This window comes from Phyllostomus discolor, chromosome 8 (genome assembly GCF_004126475.2).
Source record: "Phyllostomus discolor isolate MPI-MPIP mPhyDis1 chromosome 8, mPhyDis1.pri.v3, whole genome shotgun sequence".
Taxonomy (NCBI): Eukaryota; Metazoa; Chordata; class Mammalia; order Chiroptera; family Phyllostomidae; genus Phyllostomus; species Phyllostomus discolor.
The window spans coordinates 97483-121755 of record NC_040910.2 but is presented as its reverse complement, the minus strand read 5'-3'; the positions used below and the strand labels follow the sequence as shown (position 1 = coordinate 121755).

The 24273-nt window shown below is 52.8% G+C and overlaps 1 protein-coding gene across 6 annotated transcripts in view; it reads right to left on the bottom strand.

Moving 5' to 3' along the window:
• ALPK1 (alpha kinase 1) overlaps window positions 1-24034 on the bottom strand; it is a 56006-nt gene extending 31972 nt beyond the window's left edge. For 2 of the 6 annotated variants that reach the window (XM_036031706.1, XM_036031708.1), the window contains exons 1-3: window positions 23852-24033; window positions 4432-4585; window positions 2361-2515 (exon numbers count right to left, since the gene is read on the bottom strand). In XM_036031706.1, coding sequence (XP_035887599.1) covers window positions 2361-2515; window positions 4432-4543 — 267 coding nt within the window. In that variant the 5' untranslated portion in view covers window positions 4544-4585; window positions 23852-24033. Of the gene's footprint in view, window positions 1-2360; window positions 2516-4431; window positions 4586-23851 lie in introns of those variants that run through there. The other 4 variants (XM_036031707.1, XM_036031705.1, XM_036031709.1 and 1 more) reach the window with 4 other exon arrangements.
• Between the last annotated feature and the right edge of the window lie 239 nt (window positions 24035-24273).

The following is a 24273-nucleotide window of genomic DNA, read 5'->3' as shown; positions in this document are numbered from 1 at the left end:
GAATCCAGTAGACCCAGTAGAGGCCAAAGAACCCAGTGCACTGACGTGAGCAGCTGCACATACACTTCTTACCATCCACCTGCCTCAGTTTCCCCTATGGGCAGGAGTAGAAGGGAAAGCAGGAGGACTAATTAGCCGATTCCTACAAGGGCCCCACAGCTGAGAGCAGCTTGTCTTCCTGCTCACACTGCCCCCCCCCCCCCCCCCCCGTCCCCAAATGCAGCAGGACCGCAAACTGCTGAAAAACCCCCTTTCGTCTTTCAGCTGATGTCGGCACCGGCTCTGAACGCAGGGTGGATGCACGGAGGAACCCAGGGTGACGTGGTGTGGCCCTCGTCTCCGAGGCCACATGTGAAATTCAGAACTTTCTAGGCACCAAGGCCAAAGCACGGGTTCTGCGCTCACCTTGTGGAAGCCTCGTCAAGTGCTCACGAGCCACCCCCCCGCGCGATCACGCGGGGCTTTCCCCAGAAGCAACAGGAAAGAGCTTTCTATTCCGCCCGCTGCCCCACCCTGGCCTCTCTGGGGCTCCTGCCTGTCCCCCCACCCTTCACCACCCCCACTGTTCTCTCAGGACAGTGGATCCCAAATGCTAGCATCGCGGTCACCCGAGGGCTTGCCTGGTGCTGGTGGACAGGCCCTCACACCAGAGCCTTCTTTGACTTGGTGGCTGATGGGCCCGGGAGTGGGTGGCCTCGGGTCTCCAGGTGACCCCACGCCTGCTGGGGGAGGTCTCCTGCCCAGCGTCTCTGTCTCTATGCACAGCGTCTCTATGCTGCCCCGGGGGCATAGTGGCCTTAGCCACATGAGGCTATTTATGTGGAGATTCAAATAATATTAAATAATGTACTTTAAACGATGCACTCTTCATTCTTACTGGACACATCTCAAGTGCTTACGAGCCTGTGTGCCTGCGGCTGGGGCTGGGGCAGCAGGTGGGGGCACCTCCGTCGCTGCCGGTGTCCCCCCGGACGAGGCTCCCTTCACGGTGAGCTGCCCCGAGCTCTGCACCTGGGCCCCTCCGGGGGCAACTGGAGTCCCCCCCCCCACCCCCTCCGCCACTCACTGGTCTGTCCCCTGGGCCAGGCCAGCTCCCTGCACCGCACGCCATGTTCTTGGCAGTCAAGTGGGAGCGTGGAGGTGACAATCGCCGGAGAGCGATTGCTTTGGGAATTCAGTGAGACGATGCTTGTGCAAGCGCTTTGTAGACCTCGCGGTGACACATGCGTGACAGTTACCGCTGCACTCCTCGGGGCCGCCAGCACGAGCACTCGCTCAAAGCCGGGCTTAGCCTCGCACTCGGCCCTGCCGTCCGCTTTGCTTCGCTGCAGCCCCCCTACTTAGCCCAGCCGGGCTGTGTGGCAGGGAGGGGCGGGGGGAGGCGGGGCTCCACTGCTCCTGACGAATCCCCAGAGACGCTGGGATGTGCACAGCGGCCGGGTCTGTCTTGGATTTTTGTCCAGAAGGTGAAGACAGTGTCTGCACACTTATTTGGATATGACCCCAAACACATTCCCACGTAAACCCACAAAATAAGAAGTTTATCGTCATTGCTTGTAATTCCTGGTCTGCAGACAAACATTTTTATGTGAGAAAAAACTGCATATAAGCTCATACACTCTCTTCCTTGGCAGCGTCTGAGACAAGGTGGATGAGGAAGGATGTTTCCAGAAAGGCGGCCAGTGCTGCTGAGGCGGCCTCAGAACCTGAGCAGAGACTGGGGCCCAGACCCGGCTCGGGCTCCGCTCCGAGGCTCTGGCCGAGCTGGGGGGCCGCATGGGGTTCGGGAAGGGGCACGTCAGCGGCTCCAACGTGGCGGAGGCGGCGAGGGCACAGGACTGCCGCCGGGCTTCAGCGGCTCGGGCTGAAGGGCGGAGAACTTACTTACAGGGTCGGGGAGGCAGTTTACACTTGTGCAGACATGAACACAGGGCTTACTCTTGTTTTGTTATCACATTACTTGCCACACAAACAACGGTAAACCTGCTTTTGCACCACCCTGTACTTAAGCTACACAATGGGTAGAAAGTAGCGTTTCAAACCAAAAGAGCCGGGCGGCACGGCGCAGCCAAACCACTGCTCAGGCCCACCCGGCCGGTGCGTGTTCCAGGAGACGGGTTGCTGCTCCAACCCGCTGAGCAGCACCCCCGCCTTCACTCAATGTGGTTTCCCGACGGTGGGTCCCCGAGGGCTCAAGACGCTTGTCTGAAAGCCGGTTCCCCCATTAGTCAGTCTGTCAGGGGTGACCAGGGCGCACCTCAGGGAAACTCAATCTATTGCACCACCTACGTCTCAATGCTTGGCTGGTGGGGCGGGGGGCGGGGTGGCGGTCAGAGGGACAGGTGGCGTGGGTCGCCTACCAGTAGCGGCTGCAGCCTGGCGCCAATCACGTCCTGCAGGTTGACTTTGTCCTCCGGGCCCACGGCTTGTTTGTACTGCCACCTCTCAGGCACGAAAGGCCACTTCATGTCCTTGGCGTCCTGGATGAGGGTCCTCAGCTCGCTGGGGAGGGAAGCTGGAAAGGTCAGAGTTCAGGTGAGGAAATGGCCCTCAGAGAAAAGGCTGGGAGCTCCCCGTGTTGTGACGTGACGAAGCACCTCGTGGCGGCAGAAACACGCCCCGAGTCCTGCCCGCTGGTCCGTGCTGCGGCTCAGGCCCCCGGACAACGGCGAGCAGCTACCTGTCCCAGCAGCCCCGCAGGCCAATGGGGGCAGCCAGGCATGAAGAAATGTTTTGAGCAGGAAGCGAAGCACTTTGGCGACCGTCTCTGCATGAAGAATCAGAGACAGGAATGCAGGAGATATTATTTTCCCTGTAAAGTGAGAAAGGGGCTGAGCCAGAGCGGCATCTGGGCCTGCGGCAGCTGGGGACGCAGACTCTTTGTTCTCCAGGCCTCACCTCCCCACACTTCCGCTGCGGACGACGTCCGAATGCACAATGTGCTCACACGACGCCCAGATGGAACTTGAATGTCCTTCCCTCACAGTTGCAGACATATTTAATTCCTCCAGGGCCACCCAACCCAACTCTTCACACGAGTCCACAAGCCCCTATGCAGACTTCGTGGACCCCCAAATCTCTGGAAGCTCGAAGGTTTTCCTTAAGCGTGACACCCAAAGTGACGTGAAGGGACTGCAGGCTGTTTGCAGGTGTGTGTACCCAGCGAGGGATCTCAGTCAAAGGTTTCGCTGCAAAAATGTTCGTGTCTGGCTCCGGGTGCTGCCCAGGCCCTGCTGGGGTGCGGACGTCCCCGAGGCTGGAACACCCCAAGGGCCCGAACACCCTGAGCCCTGGGGCGTGCACCCGCGGCCCCCTCCCAGGACTCCAGCCAGGCGCCTCCGGGTGCCCGTCCTGCAGACACGTAGGATCCACACCCCTGAGACGGGCTCCGCGTCTTCTCCACCTCATGTGCCCTCTTACTCGCTGCTGTGACGGACCCCCACCGTGCCCTTCACCGAGGTGCCCAAGTCTGACACCAGGACTCGGTCCGGACCGTTGGCTCTCCCGTCCTGTCCGAATCTAACTGGGCATTGCTTCTGCGGACTCTGAAATCCATTTCCCTCTCATTCCAGCGATTCCTGTCTGTCTCACTGCCCAGCTTCCACGTTGCTAAGACATTTTTCTAAGACAGGGGGCTGGGTGCCGGCCTGTGCCGAGTGGCTCCCCACAGCATGCTCACGCTGCGCGCCCCGGGGGCTGTGCGCGTGCCTGCAAGCCTGTGGGAAGAAGCCCCAGAGCCTCGGCTACACCATCGCCAACGACAGAAGACGCGGGTGTGAGCGTGCTGTGGGGGAACCCTACTTCTGCGAGGGGCCCAGGCCACTGCAAACACACCGAAAACCAGGAAACGCGCACACAAGGGGCTTGGCTGGAAATGGGGGGCTGGACGGGAACTTCCTGCACAAGGCCTCATCTACGACTGGCGGCACAGACTACGGAATGAGCGAAAACCCACGTTCTTCTGCCCTGATCACGGTGCGAGGTGGATGTGTCGGTCCGCGTGCCTGCATTTCACAGGCGGCGCGTGAATGTAACTGAGAAACGCGGTGACGATCTGAGAGAGAGAGAGAGAGAAAGAGAGAGAGAGAGAGGCAGGGCCGTGTGGGGACAGGCCTGTGGACACCAGGCACGTCCACGGGGACTGATGAGGCGCAGAAGCCCGGTCTGAAAAAACGATGTGCCACCCTGAGAAGTTGCTTCAATGTTTTAGTCATTGAAATCTATGGCACCGGCCCACTCAGAGCCTTTGTTCTTCTTGAACTAAACTGTTTCTTGTAGCCTCCTGTTTACTGAAGCCTAAAATGAGAACTGACAGCAATTCAGGGTGACAAAGTGGGCCTCCCCCCGCCCGCAGCCCCATCCCATTGGGGCCCCACCCGCCCTCTGCGGGGTCACCTGCCCGGAGGGGAAGCTGGGCAGTGGGAGCCTCACCTCCGCTCAGCACGTCCTCGCTTGCGTCTGGCGCGGGCGCCTCGGGCAGCCCGGCCAGCAGGCGCCGGCAGTCCTCCAGGAGCGTGGCCGCGGCCCCCCGACGGTCCTCCATGGCTCCCGAGGAGGCAGCGTCTCTGGGTCCGAGCTCCGTCACCTAGGAGGAGACATCAAGTCTCAGCCGAGGAGGCCAGTGCAGGAGGGTCAGCTATCTGCAGGACTCAAGCAGACGCCGGGACGTACAGGACCACCCGGGGCTCTGTCCTGGCAGAATCTGAGGTCCCACATGGGTGACCTCAGAGTGAGTGCGCCCTGATTAGGAGGCTTCTGCGTCCTTGAGGCCAGCGTGGACCCCTCGACCCCGTCCCACCAACCTCCTCGGGGGCCACAGCGAGCTGGCCACTCAGACGCGACCCACGCAGGCTCGAGTGGGCCCTCGGAACCACGGATGACTCCCCGGGCACATTCGCCATGCCACCCGGACCAAGACCAGCGATGACAGATGTCACGTGTACAGCCCTTCACAGCCAGGCACACTCCCAGATCAGAGGGGAGCAACAGAAAACCCAGCCTCCTAAGTGCACCCTGCAGACACTTGGGTCTCCTTCTGCTGCAGCCTAACGCACTGGCACGTGGGGCCGACACTTGTCTTCTGCGAATATGGCCACATTGTCACACGACGCTGCTCTCTCGGTCACTCAAGAGCTAACTGACTTCCTGACAGCGAAACATGCCTGGCAAGTCAAGACCGAAAGGTTATTTGATCAGCAAACCTTTCTGTCTGTCTTCCCTTTATTAAAGAATTTGTATTATGAACAGAACAAAAGAAGTTACTCTCTTTCTGACTTTTCCAGAATAGGCAGTGGAACCACAGTCTGGCTTGCGCACCTCGCGGGCACCTGCAGTCTGACCACCAAAGCAAGAGCGTCTGGAAGGGAAGAGGCAGGGACACCAGCCGGCTGACTCTAGCTCACCCCTGCGACAAAGCGACCCCACATACGTGAAACACGGGGCTGCCCGTGGTGTTGGGACCATGCATGTGCTCGTACTCAACGACCTCACTCGAAGACATTGGTTTTAAAGATGAAATCGAAAGCAATAATTTTCTAATCTTTTTTCTACTCTATGACTTAACAAGAATAGAAAATGAACTAGAGGATCTAAATGTTGTGTTTTTGTTCTAATCTGAACGGCACATGTCCTACGCTTTGAGTTTTAAATGCACGCACAGCACACACATACCGTGCAGAGTTGTAGGGTGTGGCGGGCTGGTTTAACTAGAATCATCATGTGTTTGTTGACAAAGAACAAGCAGAGTTCTTGAAGACAATATTCCCGTTACTGGAGAGAGTGTTCCCGTACATGCGGTGGTGAGGACACAGTCACTGAGAAGTGCAGATTCTGTCTGTCTCTGTTCGGGGTGCTCCCTGCCTGGGCCAGGCTGTTGGACTAAAAGGTTTATGATGTTTCCTTAAGCACCAGTGTTTATGAGTCAGTGTTGTGTGGTGCCAGTGCTCCCGGAACAGGGAACCAGGGGCCGCAATGGGAGGTCGGTGTGGAGGCTGAGGAATACGGCTGCAGGTCGAGAAGGTTATCGAGTTTGCTCAGAATGAGCGGTGAGCAAGTGTGACACTCACTTTTCTTCAAGTCCTACATTAAGACAAGAAGCCCTGGCTGGTGTGGCTCAGCTGGTTGGAGCGTCATCCCCATAGACCCAAGGGTCACGGGTTCAATTCCCAGTCAGGGCACATCTCCAGGCTGCGGGTTCCAGCCCCAAGCACTCTGGGTGCATGCAAGAAGGCAACCAATCGATGCTGCTCTCTCACAGTGGTATTCTCTCTCCCTCTCTCTCTCTCTCTCTCTCTCTCTCTCTCTGAAAGCAATGGGGAAAAATGTCCTCAGGTATGAATAGAAAAATAATAATAATACAGCAAGAAGGGGGGCTCTCTTCCCTCAGATCCTTTTTAAGACTTGTCTAGAAAGGCAGGTGTAAAGAGGAAGTGTGAACAGCTGGGCCCAAGGCACTATCACTATCACGTCCCTCGATAGCTCGCCCTGCTGCCTGAGGGCTACCGTGCCATTTTATGGCACAGGATCATCCTCTTAAGGAAGACAGTAGCCTCGAGCTATTCTGCCAAATCAGAACAAATTTTAATTGCTCTGTTTCTGTAAATGTCTTAAGCAGAGACAGTATGTACACAGTGATGAAAGCAGAACCTGGAAATAGTGAACCAGAACACGTCATAGAGCCCAGAGATACTTGCTGGCTGGTTCTAGTTTGTGCTCTGTCACTGGCGTTTAGGACACCTTGGGGGCTCGCTTGAGCATCTGTGCTTGGAGGGGGTTGTTTGGAACAATTGTCAAGATCCTTCCAGGTCTTAAGTTACACGCTCAGCCACAACCCACACAACCCACACAACCCAGGTTGTCTGTGGCGGAAGAATAGCTGCTTTTATTTACTGAAAAACTCCTGGCTCTTTTGAGAACCCGTTGTATAATATGTTTAGGTATACTTTCCTCTGTGATCTAGAAGGGCTGGCTTGAATCTGAGGGGTTGATTACTAAATAAATATATGCGCTTGCTTTTTTGTCCGCACTTGACACCCAGTTCCTGCTGCACACGATCGTAAATCTCTCCTTTTGTCTGAGTGCTATGAGGGACATGGGGTGTGCAGGTCTGTGACAGAGCTGCGACCTGACCCAGCCATTTGGGTAAAGTGAGGGCAGGTCAGGGGATCCCCCCGAGCGGTGGTGCCTGGGTTCAGCTCTCAACAGGCACAATGGTTAATGAGGGAAGAGAGAGTGAAAGGAAATAGAGAGGGAACGTGAGAAGGGCAGGTCGGCCGAACCAGAGATAAAAGGAAAAGGGAGGCTGGAGGGTTTAGCAGGGCTCTGCGTACCAGGTAAGCACCTTTGTGTTTCTCCACGAGTGATGGAAGTTCCTGGTAGCAGTAGGGACACGAGCAGCTTGGCATTTGGGGAAGATCTCTCGCTTTGGCTGTAGCACGCATCGGGGGAGGGGAGCAAGAGAGAGACAGCAGGCGGCTTGGTTAGGTGCTTACTGCAGCAACCCAGGTGAGAGGTAGCAAGACTCTGGACCACAGTGAGAGTACCGAGATGCAGCAGACGGGCAGGCTTGCGGGTTGTGTGGGGGTGACACAGTACCGGCGTCCGATGGGTGCGACGGTCATAGAGACGAGTCCTAGACTCTGCCTCGTCAGGACTGAAAGCTGAACGGATGCTGTTACCATACTTGAGACGGGGAATGCAGAAGTGCTCCTCCTCTCACAGGAAGACACCCCTGCAACAGGAGACCCCCTCTGGAGCCCCGCTGTCCGGGCAGACTCGTGAGGGTTGTGGTCAGCAGAACAGAGGCCGCGGCCGCAGAAGTGCCCCTACAGGCAGTGGTCTTGCTGGAGACTTTGGCCAGCTCCACTTATAAAAAAGTTGTTTTCTATTTCAACTCTTACCAATTTTTGCCCTCCTGAACGATTTTTGGCACTCTGTGAACTATACATTATTTCTAAATTGAATAATGGGTGTTTCCTGCTATTTTTGTAGCCTATGGATTTTTTCTTCACTTTTTAAAATATTCTATTTATTTGTTTTTAGGGGAGGGAGAGAGAGAGAGAAACATCAATGTGGGGTTGCCCCTCATAAGCCCCCTCCTGGGGACCTGGCCTGCAACCCAGGCATGTGGCCTGACTGAGAATCGAACCAGCAAGTGTTTGGTTCACAGGCTGGCACTCAGTGCATTGAGCCCCACCAGCCAGGGCTATTTTTTCCTATTATAATACCCCCCATATATTTTTTTCTTAAAAGCTAACTAAAAAGAGGCTATAAAAAGCAATCAGACATACAAAGAGATAACTCTGGAATAACACCAGATACCCAAGAAAGGGAATCATTCACACGGAGGCGCATTGCGTACACCCCCAGCCCGAGGCCACACTGGTTCAAAGGGGAGGCCTCCGACGCTGCCCAGGCTCCCCTGCCTGGGCCTCAGCCCCGGCTCGTCCAACCCGGCCGCGCAATGAGAGTGTTCCGGGTCGTGCACGGGTCACCTGCCGGCCTCAGGAAGACAGAAGAAGAAAGAGAAGGGCCCGTCACCACGGGGCTGCGCCTCATTAGGCTACAGTTACCTCTCCATCAGGACTGTGACAGGTGACGGACATCAGCCTGGCCTGAGGCTGGGAGAGCAACTCCTGAGGTCAAGGTGAGTCAGGCCTGCCATCTGGTCCCGCCTGAGGCTCCAGACGCCCCTTCCGGGAGGGTCCTCTCCGTGTCTCTGCAGCCCGGGTGAGTCCCAGGCACGGAAACCCGGACACGCTGACTCGGTAGGGCCCCGAGCCCAGGGCCACCATGACACCAGGGGCATTCACAGGGCCGGAAAACAAGCTTCGGAGACTCGGACGGGCCTTCTGTCTGAAAGGTATGTGCTCTGGGCGGCGGGCATCATCCATCCGACTCCAGGTAAAGCACAGGGTGGGTGAGCGAAGAGGCAGAGGAGAGGCAGGACGAGCAGCTGGACCAAAGCCCGAGTGGAGAGCGGGAGAAGAGAAGTCTGCCGGAAGGGAACTCTGTCCACCTTTAAAAGCACAGATGACGCCGTCTGTGCTGCCGAGAGAGAGGCCGTGGAGATGCCCGTTCAGCTGTCAGGGTGCAAACCCACAGCCGCCCTGCGCCGGGGCCGGGGCCGCAGCCGTGCAGTGAAAACTCGGGGAGCACCTGTGACAGGGAATCGCCAGGGCCGGGGAGTTGACATACTTCTCCTGAGGTCGGCAGTGTGGGGCCACGGGTTAATCTTTCAACAACATGCTTTCAACTCCGTGTTTATGGTTTCCACAGCCGGGAGAGTTCTTTTGCAAAGAGCCATGCGCATCTCCTGAAGTTAGAGGCAGCCCACGAAGGAGCAGTCGGTCTTGTGGAAAGGGGATGCGGGAGAAAAATGTGGCATGGGAAGGAAAATGGCGTTGCCCTGCCTGTCATCAAAGGCGACCAGTTCCTCTCGCGCAGCTGCCGTCAGCTCCCGGGGCCTAAACGTCGGTTCTGCTCCTTCTTTCTGCTGATCACGTCTCCCCCTCCTTGTGGAAGGGGTGTTAACGTGACCAGTCTCACAGAGGGTCATTTTTTTAAGGTCTTATTTATTTTTTAGAGGCAGCGGAAGGGAAGGGAAGGAGAAAGAGAAGGAGAGGAACACTGATCAGCTGCCTCCAAATGGGGACCTGGCCCATAGCCCAGGCCTGTGCTCTCACTGGGAATCGAACTGCAGGCCAGCACTCCACCCACTGAGCCTCACCAGCCAGGGCTTGCAGACTTTTTAAAGGAACAGTTAACATATGTGAAGCACAGGAGCCTACCAGGTAGTAAGTGCTTTGTATCAGATACTGTTGTCAAAACTTTTTTCAAAAAATAAAACTCCATTTTTTAAAGGGTTACCCAATTTTTCTTGGTTTATTTGGATTTTGGTTACTTGTTGGTTTCTGTAGCATTCATGGTTTTGAGAAAGGAAATTGCTTGGTTATGCAAAGTCTTTAGGTTATCAATATTTTCCCCCGCTCAAACCACGTGATAATGGGATTACCCCCATAAATAATTCTCCAGATCCACACTCAATTAATGAATAGAAATTCTGTCAGAGAATTGAAACCTTATGTGCAGGTAAGACATTTTCCGGAAGAAAGATGTGAGTTTTGTTTGCGCTAAAACAAACCTGGAGCCCCAGCCGATGCGGTTCGACCAGCTGGGGCCCCAGCCCGGGCTGAGGCGAGGACCGCGGGCCCTGAAGTGGCTCAGGGACAGCGTCCGGATTACAGATCAGACGGGACACTCCGGCCCCTCATCCCCGTCTTTGCCCCAAGACACACACAAAGCTCTTTATTTATCTTGTACTTAGAGTGTCAAAGCGCGGGGGTGGGCCTCTGGACAGGGGACTGCAGACCACACTCCCGGCGGACAATAGCCGTGCGCCGCGTGGCCGCGGGATCCCTCCGCGTGCGCGTGTGGTCAGCGGGGCCGCCGCAGCCCGGGGGGGCCTCCCACTGGCCTGGGAACAAGTGGGGACTCGTGTTTCCTCGGGTGGCAGCCCCTGTGACGGACACCCGCTCAGCACCCGCCCCTCAGGGGACCAGACGCCCACACGCCAACTGTTCCAACACGGGGGCCACCAAGCGCAGCCCGGCGGCTAGGGCTCTGCGGACAAGCGGGTTTTCCTTCTGCTGCGTGATCCGGGGGGGCAGCACCCACGAGACAGGGTGGCACATTGGAGTTTTCGCTTGCCCACCTCTTGGCCGTCGGGCTCCCCTGGCCAGCCAAGACCCCTCAGAGCGCCAGGCCCCTCTCTCCACAGCCGCAGAGCCGGGCCCTGAGCCCTCCAGGCCGGCGGGGGCAGTGAGAGGAGCCAGGGTTTCGGGACTCCGTTCTCTGCGCAGGTTCCGCCGCTGAGTCAAGCGCTGCGCGGGGAGTGTGCTCCTGGCTGGGGGCGCCCCATTGTCTGCGCCGCTGCGCTCGCTGTTTTTGGGAGCTCCTCAAGCGGAAGAACTCTCCTTTTCTCCTTTCTCCAACGAGGAGGGCAGAGATCTGAGGCGTGCTGTTAACGCTGTTCTTTGCTTTTAGTTCATGAAGGAATATTTGCGAGTGTAAAACTAGCAGTGATACAGAAAAAAATTTTAAACGACTGAATCACATTAGGTTTTTCTAGTTTCCTTAACGCTTGGATTTAATAGCTAACTTAGAGGCTTAAAATATAAAATAATATGTACTGTGCTTACAAACTCCTGAATGACGGTCAAGCATTTACCGAGTATCTGCTACACACTGTGCTTCACACTCTTGAAGGTGACCGAGAAACAGAGTGGACTTGTCCTCAAGACGAACTCACTGAGGGGGCGCGTTCACTGAGATGGGACTCGCTGGGCAGTTCGCTCCATCCTTCACACTCTTACGGGGCGGGGGAGGGGGGAGCCTGAGATTTGGGGCAGGGCTGGGGTGTGTGGGGAGAAAGTGGCATTAACTCGCAGTTCAGGCAAGACGGACGGCAGACCGTCCACGCTGACTCGGAAGGAAATCGTGTCGGCTTCTCACATAGCCCCTGTGCTCCTGAACACGTCTGAATTTTCATAATAAACAGTGTGCAAGGTTCTGTTTTGTGGACAGTAAGCAAACAGGAACGGTCCGGCTAAATGCTGAGAAGCGGCGAAAGGCCATCCTGAGCGCACTCACACCTGCCTGGCGCCCGGCCGGGCGCTGGCCCCTGTGTGAGCTCCAGTGTGCAGTGCAGCCCAGACTGTGACGGTCCTCAGGGGTGTCTGTGTCGCCGTGCCCACGGCCCCGTCCACCTGCATCCCGCACGGAGCCCTTCTCGGCACCTCGGCTGCTTTCCCTGCTCGTATGGGCCGAGATCACACCACAGTTCAGTATTATTTGAAGCAAAACAAAAAGGTCGACGTGGCGCAGAAACCTTCATGCCCGTCACTCCAGAACCAGCTGCCCGGGTGGCCAGCCCCGTCTGCAAGACCCGAGAGGCTGCCTCTCCCCACCGCAGGGCAATCGGAGGAGAAGCCGCGCTGGTTTCTGCCAAAACTATTCTGCTTTCCACAGAATTAAACAGTTAGACGGTGAAAACAGGAATTCCAGACTGTGGGGAGAAAACCTGCACCTTCTCTCTCTTCAGAACGTGTCAAATGGGAGCCCCGGTCTGCCTGCCGACTTGCATGCTTGGGGTTTCTGAACTAAGCTCCCTGCCGTCGCTAACCCAGGTCTGTGCCCGCAGGCTCCGGGCGGGTGGAGGGGACTCCGTCCTCAGGACACGCCGTCCTGCAGGTGAGGGCTCGAGACTCAGACGGGGCCTGGGGAGGCAGCTCGTCATCCCTCCTCCTGGGACAAGAGCGTGGAGGGTGGGGTGGGCCCAGTCCTTTGCCCCCCACCACGCACCTGCTAAGGGCATGTTCGGGCTTCCCAGGGGCTTTGACCCCACAGGTGTTTTTAAAGCCGTTTGCCTTCCAGGAAGGGACACAGCCCTGGAAACGTCCAGATGCATGAACATGCGCACAAGGGCAGGCCTGGTGGAAGGAGCGGGTCCTGCCTGACTGCCCACAGATCGCCTCCGTGAACACACTCACGGTGCCCCACGCGCCTTGCACTTCGCTGCTCCACCGGCTTCCGCCCAGTCTGGTCCCGAGAAAGCAAGTCAGCTTCTTCACTTCCTCTGAGTATGCTAGGAAAGACACACCCTAACGTTGGAGACTCATCCAACTGTCACTCCTACGATTTTCACGCTGGGGAGACAATGGCTAACAACCGAATTCTCCCCGGACCCCGGACCCCGGCGAGCGGTAACTCAGGCCCGAACACCCCGACGGCTCTGCATTTGCCAGGGAGGGGAGTTTGTCTCCTGACAGATAATTAAAGACCTGGCAATGCATTTCCCAGGATTTCTCCGTCTCTTTTTCCCCTTATAAAAGAAGAAACTTTAGCTTAAAGATTAGATTTTTCTTCCTCTTTCTAAAGCTGGGTGTACCAACTGGCGTCGGCTGTATTAAAATCAGGAGAAACCGCGATCAAAAAAGCCCCGTGGAAGGCAGACTTTGTTAATATGCAGCCACATGAAAGGCTTTCTTTTCATCCTATACAACCACAGTGTGTAAATTGCGGGGGCTCGCTGGCGTGGACCTCGGCTGCGGCCTCGGAGGTAAACTGGATTTACATTACTTTCTGACAAGAATCAAATGAAGGCCTTGTGGAGAGGCGAGCAGCCTTCGAGGCTGCAGCAGATGGGCATGAATGTGCTCCCTAGGAAAACGGTCAGTGACATCTGTGTTCTCCGAATTCTGGTGGTCTCAGCCAATTACGGGGGGAGGGGTGGGGGCCGGCGGGGGGCTGGGCGGCTGCGGCACAGCGCTGCCGGAGCAGGCACAAGTGTTTGTGTTTGGAGCCGGCTCGGGGCGCCCGCCGCAGCGAGGTTAGCGCTTCATTGTCGTCACTCAAACGGAGGCTGCGGCTTACAAGCTATTTGTACACCCCAGGGAGGGTAATATGATTTTTCTTGTTTGCCGGGAGGAGCCGGCCCCCTGGCAGCTGATATCATATTTCAGGGCAGTCTCTCGGAGACGGGAGTGTGCTGAGCTCACTGCTGTGGCCCCGAGGCAGGCTGATGGTGTTGCTGTCTGCTGGCTTACGGGGGCACTCACGTGTCATGGAGACGCGAACTCTGAGACAAAACAGAGACCTTCCCCCACAACACCCCTCTTCCAAACCTCCTTCTTTCCTCCTTCAAAGGGGTGTTTCCTGATTTCACAAGGAAGTCAAAATCAATGCTTCTTAATTAAAACCAAGTCAAGCGAAATTACATCAGGGATCTTTCAGGAAGGGACAGACGGTGCCTTGAAGAGACAGCGGGATGCACCCTGAGCCCAGCCATCTGCAGGTATCAGAGCTGCTGTGCAGGCAGGAGGGGAGCTGGGTGAGCCCAGGCCAGGCCAGGGGCCCTGTCCAGGGGCCCACGCCCAGCTCCCGCACGCTCTCAGCCCAAGGCCAGGATGGACTGGTCTGGAGCTGAGGGCTGGGGGGCGAGGCAGGGTGCCCTCGCTCGCTCAGCCCCAGAGGCAGTGGGGGTGGCCTGCAGGGTGTCCCAGGCCTGGTGCCGACCAGCCCTGGCACAGAGAACAGAAGTTTTGGATCCAAAGTGCCAAGCCTGGCTCGACCACATGCTGGGTGTGAGACAGCCGGCAGGTCACTTAGCTTCTGTGAGCCTCAGTTTCCTCCTGTACAAGGCAGCTAACGGTAGTACCTGCCTCTTAATGAAACTAAGATACACGTGCAGAGTGCTGCTGCTGCGGCCTTGGGAGCTGCTGTCATCCCGTCGTCATGGAGAGCAAGGTGGGTGGCCCAGCCAGTCCCGAACCCCCAAACTGATTTTTCAAGATGAAAAGCACTATGTTCCACTAGTTTTTGGAAACTTAGAAAACTGACTTTTCAAAAGAAACTTTTTATTTTGCTTTTTGGAACCTAAGTTCATGCTCTAAAATTACATACTTCTTTATAATGCATAAGATTTGAAATTAGGATTTCCTATAATGAACTTGCTAATCATCAAAAGCAGCTACGTATCTCTAAATTACAAAATAGTCGGCCAAGAGGCTAGTAAAAGAATTCATTTAGACAAAAAAAAATCAAGTCATATTTTTAACCCCTTTCCCTGGTTGCAGAAATGGAAGCAGGTCGCTTCTTACACGGGAGGTTTAAAAGACAGTGGTTGGATGTAAGCTGTTCACCACTTCGTCCTGGATGCTGGGAACACAGTTCACAAAACGGCTGTTCAGAACAACAGCAGCAACACAAGGAGGCCTGTGGACCTGCCAGCCCGGAGCGCCCACTGCTGTGAACGCCCACCTTGCTGCACGTGAAGCAAATTCTCTCTTACTTTCTGCTCTGCAGGGCTTTCTAACGACCTGGGTGCAGGAGCTGCAGTGGGCAGAGCCCGAGCAGCGGGAGGCCGCTTCTGGGGGAAGCCTAACTATCAGCCCACAAAGACGCCACCTCTTCTTCCTCCACAGAACTTCTCTCACCGTGGACTCAGTGACGAGAATGAAAACAAATGCAAGCCCAGTTTTTTAAGATTCTACAGATTGTGAAGTTTCTGTCTTTCTCAGACTACAATCCCACATACGATGTGGTCTGACCCTGCTGGTGCTGAAGTCTCGATGTCGAGCGGTGACCGGCAGAGCGGCCTTTGTCTGCACGGGACCCAGAGGAGAATCCGCACGGAACAAAAGCACCTGTTGTTCCCCCTTGTCAGGGCCTTAGAAGTGACCGTTGGCTGCCTTCCCCACACTCCTTAGGCTTTTCCCAACACTGCCGTCTCACACATCATTACTGGACGTAAAAGGAGAATAATTGAGGAGAAGATCAATAAATTTAACAGCTCTTGAAGGAAAGACATAATGAATTTGGTACAGCACATATTTCTAGATCAAAGATGCCTTTGAAGTGACAGAGCCCTAATCCATAAACCACTGAGGGACTTCCTTTCTCTCCCAAATTGCTTGTTGTCAAATAAAACGGAAGTTAAGGAAATTATCTTTATCTGAAAATGGCCAAAAGAAGCCGTCATCGAATGACAGCCTTGTCACGAGCCACAATTGGGGAAATTGTGGGGAAGGCCCGGCCTGGCCGGCGGAGGAGTGGGCCTGCCGCGAGCCCCGGCCCGGCCCTGCAGCCGCTCGCGTGACCCAGGGCGGCTTTGTGAAAGCCCACAGCACCTGCAAGCCCGCTCGGTCATGAATATGCATTATTTCAGGGAGAGATAAACCCTTCAAATCCGAGCCGAAGACACCCAGAGAGCCAGAGCCACTCGGCCGAGTGCGGTGAAACTCGGGGTGCTAATGACAGATCGTGGGTGGGAACCCAGGGCCCAGGCCCCGGGTCGGGGTGTCTCCAGCACCCAGGTCCAAGCTGATCAGGCCCCGGGGTGGCTGCCTGTGAGGCGCCAAAGACACAAACTGGAAAATTAAGATGAAGGTAAAGGATTTTCCAATAATGAGCAGAAGGACATCGTGCAGAAAAAAGTAAAAATCACGAGTAGGGATTTTTAAGTGAAATGGGGGAAAACCTACTCTGTATGCCCTTTGTAACACTGAACCGGTGTTTTAAAAGATTGATGTTTTCAAATTTGGAGGACACATGGACAAAAACTAAGGGTGGGGGGTAATGGGGGGAAGGGGGGAGGGTTGGGTGGAGGGGCTGAAACGGGAGTAGGGGGCAGAAAACTGTACTTGAACAATGATTGAAATAAAAAAAAAGAAAAAAGAAAAAAAAAAAAAAAAGATTGATGTTCTGTGGATACAAAGACGAATTATGCCACATGAGTCCTTGGGCAGGGATCTAGTACGATGCCATTGGATGACTGAGCTTTGTTTTTTCTACTGACTTTGAAATTTAATTTAGTTGAAATATACATGTATATATATTTAAATTAACTTTTCATAGAAGCAGATACATAAGGCGGATAAGAATACGATTTTTCTTTTCTACTTTTGCTTCTGATATGATAAAGTTGGGTTTCCCACTGTGCGGGAGACAAAGCTCAGTTTGGAGGATTTTCGATCCGGGCGTGTTTGCCCGAGACTCCACATTCATTAGCATCCTCGCCTCCGCGGGAGCCGCCTGAAAGCCCCGCCAGCTCAGGCTAATCCTCTTCACAGAGCTCCAGGCTCCGCTCCATGTGGCCGCAGCACTTTGAAGGCCAGGAACAGAGTCCTCTTGTGCACCGTCTGCCCACCGGCCCCCCCACTCCCCCTCGCGAGCCACTGCGTTCTGAGCTGTGAGACCCTTGTGTTCGTCCAGGAGAATTACGAGGAGGCTGGAGGGCTGAGCTTCGCTGGAGGAGATGTTATGCTGACTTCACTTTTTCCTGAATGTCTGTCCACGATCCTTTCAGCTAAGATGAAAATGAACTGTATCCCGGCATTTTTGTTCCTTTGATTAGGATCAAGGCTCCCCACGGCTCCGTCAGGGACCCTAATCCTGGGTAATCAGGGGAGGGGCACTCGCAGGTCTCTTTCCCGTACCCGTACCCGCATTTCTACGGGACAATGTGAAGTTAGAGACAGTAATTCCCGGGTAGCTCCTTTGCTACAGACAACAATCACTCTGCTGAAAATAAGCATCAGGTGGATAACCCAGTGTCCAATTTCAATCAAATAAATGTAAAAGTAAAAATTATAGTGTGGAAAACCTATGTGATTTTTGGTTGTTGTTGCTGAAAACAAAGGCTACCGAGTGGCTCCTGTCATCCCAGCGATGACACCCCCTCACTCTGCCCAAAGTGCTATGCTCTAAACAAAACTGCTTTTGTTTTTCTTATTTTATGATACTTAATTTGTTAAAAAGAATTGGTTTAAAAATTGTAATTTTGAATAATTATTTCATAAACAATTGCTATGGAAGCTGTTCGCTATACTGCTTAATGTTATTTTACTTCAGGTCCCACAGGCGAGCCCCCCCATGACCGCAGTGGGGCTCACGCCTCTGCCAGCACCCGTGGAAGAGGGCAAGCGAGCTTGCCAGCCTTAAGGAGAGTAAAATAAAACCCCAGATCCTGAAACTTATTCTTACATCCCCACAATTTCATTACCCCTAAATAAGCCCTTTGAGAGTGAAATTTTATGTAATCTCCTAAAAAATCTGTCTTAACCAAAATAGGACAAAGGCAAAAATGTCAATTTTACTTGATATAAATTTGCTTGTTTACTTTCTACATTCTGCAAAATTCGTAGCCTGTGTATTATAAATTCCATGCTTTTCAAAGCTAAGGATTCTTTAGAATTAAGCTTCGTGGCCTTTTTCTTCCAACACGAATTGTCCCAAACTTCCACAGGGTCTGCTGTGTGCTGGGCCTGCAGGGGTGTGGGTGGACAGACATGATCCCGGAGGCTCAGCATTTAATGGAGATGACAAACAGAAGGGCACCTCATACCCAGGACTGAGCATGACCAGATGTGGCTGAATTCCTGGCACAGCATGAGTGAGGAATGGGGAAGGGGAGACTCAGTTGTGATTGTTTGTCCAGAGGGCTGGATATGGGCTAAATGTTGATGGATGGGCAGGATGCAGAGCAGGAAAACACAGGAGAGGCAGGGTCTGGGGACACGGAAGTGGATGCGTGTCACACGCACAGGAAGCCAAGGCACGTGAGGACCTCAGATGGTGACTGGATCAGCAGGGGGTCCAGGGCCTTGAGTTCCCTTGGAAGCACCCATGGAGCTGTCTGCAGGAGGCGGGAAGTGCAAGCTCAGTGTGGGAAGCACCCACCTGGGCCTGATCACTGAAGCCACTGCCTGAGATTAAAGGAGACAGAAGACACCGACTTCTGGGGAATTCCTGTACCAAGGAGACACACCGGGGAACAGTGGCCTGTGGGAAAAAGCAGCTGAAGATGGGAGAACGAGGAAGGGGGGAGGCAGGTTCCTGGGGACACGTTGTGCAAGAAGCCACAGGGTGAAGCCTGGGGAGAGGCGCCCGGGTCTGGAGGCTGGGAAATTCTCCCAGAGCAGAAGCTGACGGACAAGTGCTGGGCCAGAAAGTGAAAGGGACGAGTGAACGACTATTCCCAGAAGCACTGCTGTTATGGGAAGAAAAAAGATGAAATACAGTCTCTTGGGAAATGAATGTTTCATAAGCAGCATTAGACTTCAACAAGTATAGGCTAAGGAGAAGATTAGAAGGCAAAAAAAAGAAGAAAAGAAGAAAGGGAGGGAATGTAAATGATGATAAAAATCACAAAAGAGACATTGGGTTGGCCAAAAAGTCTGTTCACATTTTTTTCTTTAAATAAGAGACACATTTTTAATGTTCACCAATAACTTGATTGATTTGGATATTTTGAGCATGTCGGCTCTCTCTGCCCTTGGCTTCTAGTGGGGAGAGGCCAGGGGTGCTGCTAAACAGCTTCCAATGCACAAGACAGCCCGAGAGAAAGAATTACGTGGCCAAAATGTCAATAGTACCAAGAAATTTCACAAGCCACTTTTGACACATTTGATCAGCCACAGCACCTTCTCCATATGCTGCACAAAAGTTTTTTTGCATTTCAGTTGTGTTTTTACCTCTCTTGAAAGAATAATAAAGCATAATATGTTATGTATCTTCTTTCATCTTCAATATTATAATGGCTGCACAAAAATTCACCAATTTCAATAAGTTTTTTTAAATGCACATTGATATGACAGCTGTCACAATACAATCTAACAAAATTGTTTCAAATGAAGTTAAAGACAATTAAGTGCCTGTAGAACCATCCCTCAGAAAAAACATAACAGACTTTTTGGCCGACCCACTAAGAAGGGGTTGGTTTCAGAAAACAGAAGGAATAGACTAAGATATACATAGAACATTGTCCCTCTGAAGCAGAAGAGGAGGAAAAAGAGTCGATAACGATCTGGAGAGAATCAGAGCGGTCTCCATGGACAACGCAGCATCCTGAGCCAAAGAGACTGAAATCGGGGACAGAGGGTGGCAGTGAGCTGACCTGAAACAGGGATCTGAGGTGGGAACAGCTTTGGGCAGAAGTGCAGGGACAATCAACAAAGACAATAAGAGGGTGGACGAGCCAGCGTGGGAACCCAGCAGCAGTGCGCCAGCCACGGAACCCCACAGAGTCCGCGGGGGTCTTCTCGGCTCTTCCTGGTCTGGAAAGTACATGCAACAGAGGGCAAAGGAACAAACCACCTAAACTGCTGCAAAAACACGGTGACCTTTTAGCGGGGGGCGGGGGGGGTAGGCTTGGAGGAGGTTCAAGGGGCTGGCCGCCGCGGGTGCCGAGCCTGGGCAAACTGGGGCTGGGAGGTGCCCGTGAAGGTGAGTGAAAGGGAGGAAGTAGGGCTCCTGTGGACACCTGCGTGCTCCGGCAGGATCACTGACCACTGGCGCAGAGTCTGACCACAGCGAGGGGGTCCAGGTAGCACCTCACAACACTTCACGTGGGCAGCGTCGTTCATTGCTGCTTGTCGGCTACCCAGATTCTCTCTTGCAATGCTCTTTTCAGAAATCCATAAGTTTTACCTTATCCATTTTATTTATTGTTAAATGAATAATATAAATGGGTAGAAAGAACGTAAGCTGTGCTTGAGTCCTATTTTTAATTTCACGTCATTTCCAATTTGGGGGTTGAACGCAAACTAATTGATCTGGGGCCCTGTTGTGGACGACTTCCCATTTTTCTCTCAAGTGTGACTCATGAGTTAAATGTGAGGTTGGAGAGTGTGTGTCCTTCCCACTAAGATATCCGCTCCACTGGGGCGGGGGAGGTGTCTGCTTTGTGTCCTCTGTCAGCCCCGGGCATTTGGTAACCTGGAGTCGCTCCCAGCACGCGCGAGGTGCTCCGAAAACATTCGTTGTTGTTCAGTGTTTACAACAGGAGGTATTGGCTGAATCTGGGCAACCTCTCTTACTCACTGAAGCCTGCTGGTTGCTTGCTGTATGTTTGATAAGTCAGCCAAAAGTATTTCCTTGTATTTCAGCAACATCTGTACTGTTCAGAGAAGGTGAGATGCCCTTTATTGTCTCTGTGACTGTGAGACTCTCGGCCTGGGCTGCTGAAGGGGCAGGAATGTGCTCACATGTGCTCACCCTTTAATCTTTAACCTTCAAACTGATGTAACCTTCAGAAATCTCTTGGAGTCAGTCATCAATCTTAGAAATTTCCACAAATTCATTACCTTACTGTATTTTAAGGACATCACCAGATTTTCTGAAAATTCTGTGACAATGTTCAGTCCCAGTCGCCGAGAATGAGCGAGTTAATTAGGCTTAAGCCCCAGGGACCTTTCTACCCTTCACCCCCACCCCAGCCTGGCCTTTTCTGTGGTTCAAGGGCCTGTGATCTGCACTTCTTTCCAGCGCCTCTCTGCCGCCCTCTTCTGGTGGCTCATAATAGCACAGGAATGTGAGAACCCTTGATGTGTATGTTTCCTTAGGAGGGAAAAGAACGTTTTGTTTTCAGGACCCAGAAAGATCTAAATAAATCACAAGACTTAGTAATGACCAAGAGAAATGGATAATTTCTGCGAAAAATTGAAATAGTGATGAATATTATTTACCTGGTCAATAATCTTTTTAAACTTGATCTCAGTAATCTGAGAAAACTCATTAATCTTCTTGGATGTCATTATAGAAAAAAAATTCACTAGTTCACTGTCTCAAAATTGACACTATTTCAACATAATAATGATAAAAATTACACTTGCACTATGTATGGAGAAAGAGTTTGCTGGCCAAGTTAATACCACAATAAACCGGGTCTTTAGGCACTGCCTGACCTCTGCCCTCTGTGTAGTCCCCAGCCACGGGCTCCTCCCACTCATCACACACTGGGGGACCTGGGTTCTGACCCCGGCTGTCACATACCGGCCCCTGCCGCACCTCCACTTCTGCCTCTTTAAAATTAGGGGGTGTTGTTAACTAAGGCCTCTGAAGTCCCTTCCAACTCATCGACTCTATAACACCATTTCCACCCTGTGAAAATGCAGCAGGGAGCACTGAGGAGCAGTGTCCACCTGGCCGGCAGGTAGGGCCTGTGTCAGTGCTGCCGGGCTGGACGACGGCTGGTGTTCCTTATGGCCCAGCACTGTGACGAGGGCCTCAGTGTGCACACTCACCGGGCTCCTACAGAAACAGGGCCGGGCCCACAGTGGTTATCGACCAGTCCTGGCCACACAGCAGAGGGCGGACCGAGCTGACTCCCGCAGGGCGGTCAGCTCCTGGGCTCCGAGGCACCCCCAGGTTCCCACCCATGCCTGACACCTCAAGCCCAGGACAGACGTTCTGCTCGACAGAAAACAGAGGGGGAGTCTCAAGGCGCCGTGCAGCCAGACGCAGAGAAAAGCCAGGAATGCGTGGTGAGAGGCAAGCCAGTCACCAGGGTTGAAATTTCAGAGAGAGAAAGACATGAAGTCTTAAAAAGTGGCCCTTGGATTTGGATAAGGTGATGAGAGGTCATTTTAACAAGTAGAAGTGTTTTTTGAAATGTGCCCTGAGCAGAGTGGGAAAGACGAAGGGCTTCACCTCATCTGCAGGAAGGGGCAGGTGCCTGCATGGCCCAGGACTACGGCTCAGGGTGTTTCAGGATGTTTCTGCTTCTTGCGAGCTGGCCCGTGGCCTGGGGGAGGCTCGCCCCAGCCCCGGGTGTCCAGTCTCACACCCACGGGGAAGATGGGCTGTGGGGTGGCTCCCAATGCACCTTATTAAATCACCTGCAACTTTGGGAAGTACACACCAGACCTCCTCCATTAACATCTCAGGAGAGATGCTGTTCACTCACATTTTATTATCCCCCTCGTGACTTAGGACATGACTGAGGGAAGCAAATTGCTGGGTAGGGATATAGCTTTCTGGGAAAATTATGACCTGCGGCGTCCAACCTTTAATGAGAGGTTAAGTTATTGTGGAGAAGTAGTGAAACCAAAGGACACGCAATAAGGATCTAAATGTTTCTTTTTCAGAAAGGAGAGACATTCTGAATGGACAGGGCTTCCTTGGTAACTCTGCAGTTGTTTCCGGGCTTGTACAGCAGGGGCGCACTCCCAGCCCAGTCCCCGGAACCGTGCACCTTAGGGTGCTATAGGAGTGTCCACAACAATACGACGCCTGAATCTCAGTACACTCTGCGTGGACGTGACTCATGGACCTGGGTCAGCGGGTCGACTCGCAGTCACAAGACGCTCCCATTCCCCCTTCCCTCTTCTCATTCAGAATGACTGAGTGAGCAGAGCAACAAATCTGCATCGAATTTTGCATTAAGCTTGAACATTTCCTCTGCGAAAACTTATTTGTATGATTCAGAAGGCGGCAGCTATGGGCAACAGGTGATTGGCAGCTTCATTATGACAATGTGCCCATTCACAAATCACACCTCGTGCAGAATTTTTTGGCAAAACATCAAATCACCCAGGTGACTCAGCCAACCTACAGCCCAGATTTGCCACCCAGCAACTTCTGGCTTTTCCCAAAACTAAAATCACCCGTGAAAGGAAAAAGATTTTAGATCATCAATGAGCTTCAGGAAAATATGATACGGTAGCTGATGGTGACTGGGAGAACTGTGGGAGGTCCCAAGGTGCCTACTTTGAAGCGGACTGAGGTGTCATAGTCCTATGTACAATATTTCCTGTATCTTCTTCAATAAATGTCTCTATTTTTCATAGCATGTGGCTGGATACCTTCTGGATAGACCTCGTATGTGTCTATCATTTTACTTTTTATCCAATCCTAGAGTAAATTCCCCCCATTTTCTTTGTCCCACTTCCAGTGCATTTCAGGGAACTGCCTTGCCAGCCTCTCCTTTTTGGGCTGTAATGTATAAAATAAGCTGCAGAATTGCCATTTGCCGGAACATTTCCTCAATCCACTGAGGTTTTCCTTCCCAGCACTTGTTGTCAGTTTGACTCAAATAAACTCACTCAGTTCTCTACAGGTTTGAATGTCCCTTGCATTGCCAACAGTTAGGAAATTCAACAGATTGTATTCATCAATTAAGCTCTACAACCAAGGGCCAATGAAGTTCAGAAAACCGCCACTTCACAAACACATGAGTGCAATGCTTCCAAAACTTGAGGCACTCACAGGTCACCGTCAGTGTTTACCATAACTGCATATTACCTGTACTAGTAGTCATTTAATCGTTTCCATGAAATCAATAATAAACCGGCTCCTTCTCTTTTTACTTAACATCTTCCTGAGCAATAATATCTATGATGTCATGGATTTTATACAGTAATTATCATTTTAATTCATATTAAACTAATCACATAACTCAAATTTTCAATGTCTGGAATGAGCCACCCCAAATCTGTAGCTTATATATCACACATTTATGCCGTGTTTTGTACCCACATCCACCGAGTTTTGACATTTAAAGGTTGATACTCACTATTGTCTTGAAGAAGGTGAAAAACACTCTGAAGAACGTTAATTCAGCACAGCCTCGTTGACATGCTGTTTCTCATAAACAGCTTCGGTTTCAGGAAGGGCAAATGTGAAAGAAAACAGAGCCAGTCGCTGTCTCACACGATTGTGTAACTTCCAGCAGTTTTGTACCTTAAGACACACCCCTTTACGGATCACTTGGGGACGAGTGTTCTGGGAGTTGTATTACTACAGGAAGTTCCTCCTTTGAAGCAGAGTGCAAGAAAACGCGTGATTTGGGTGTAGGATGGAGAGCCCGCCCCCTGACTGTTGAGGAAAGAGAATGTCAGTGAGAAACAAGGCACACGACGTGTTCTGATGCATCACCAAAAAGCAGCCTCACATTACGGCTCAAGCCGGTGCCCGACCTGCTCCAGAATGAGACGG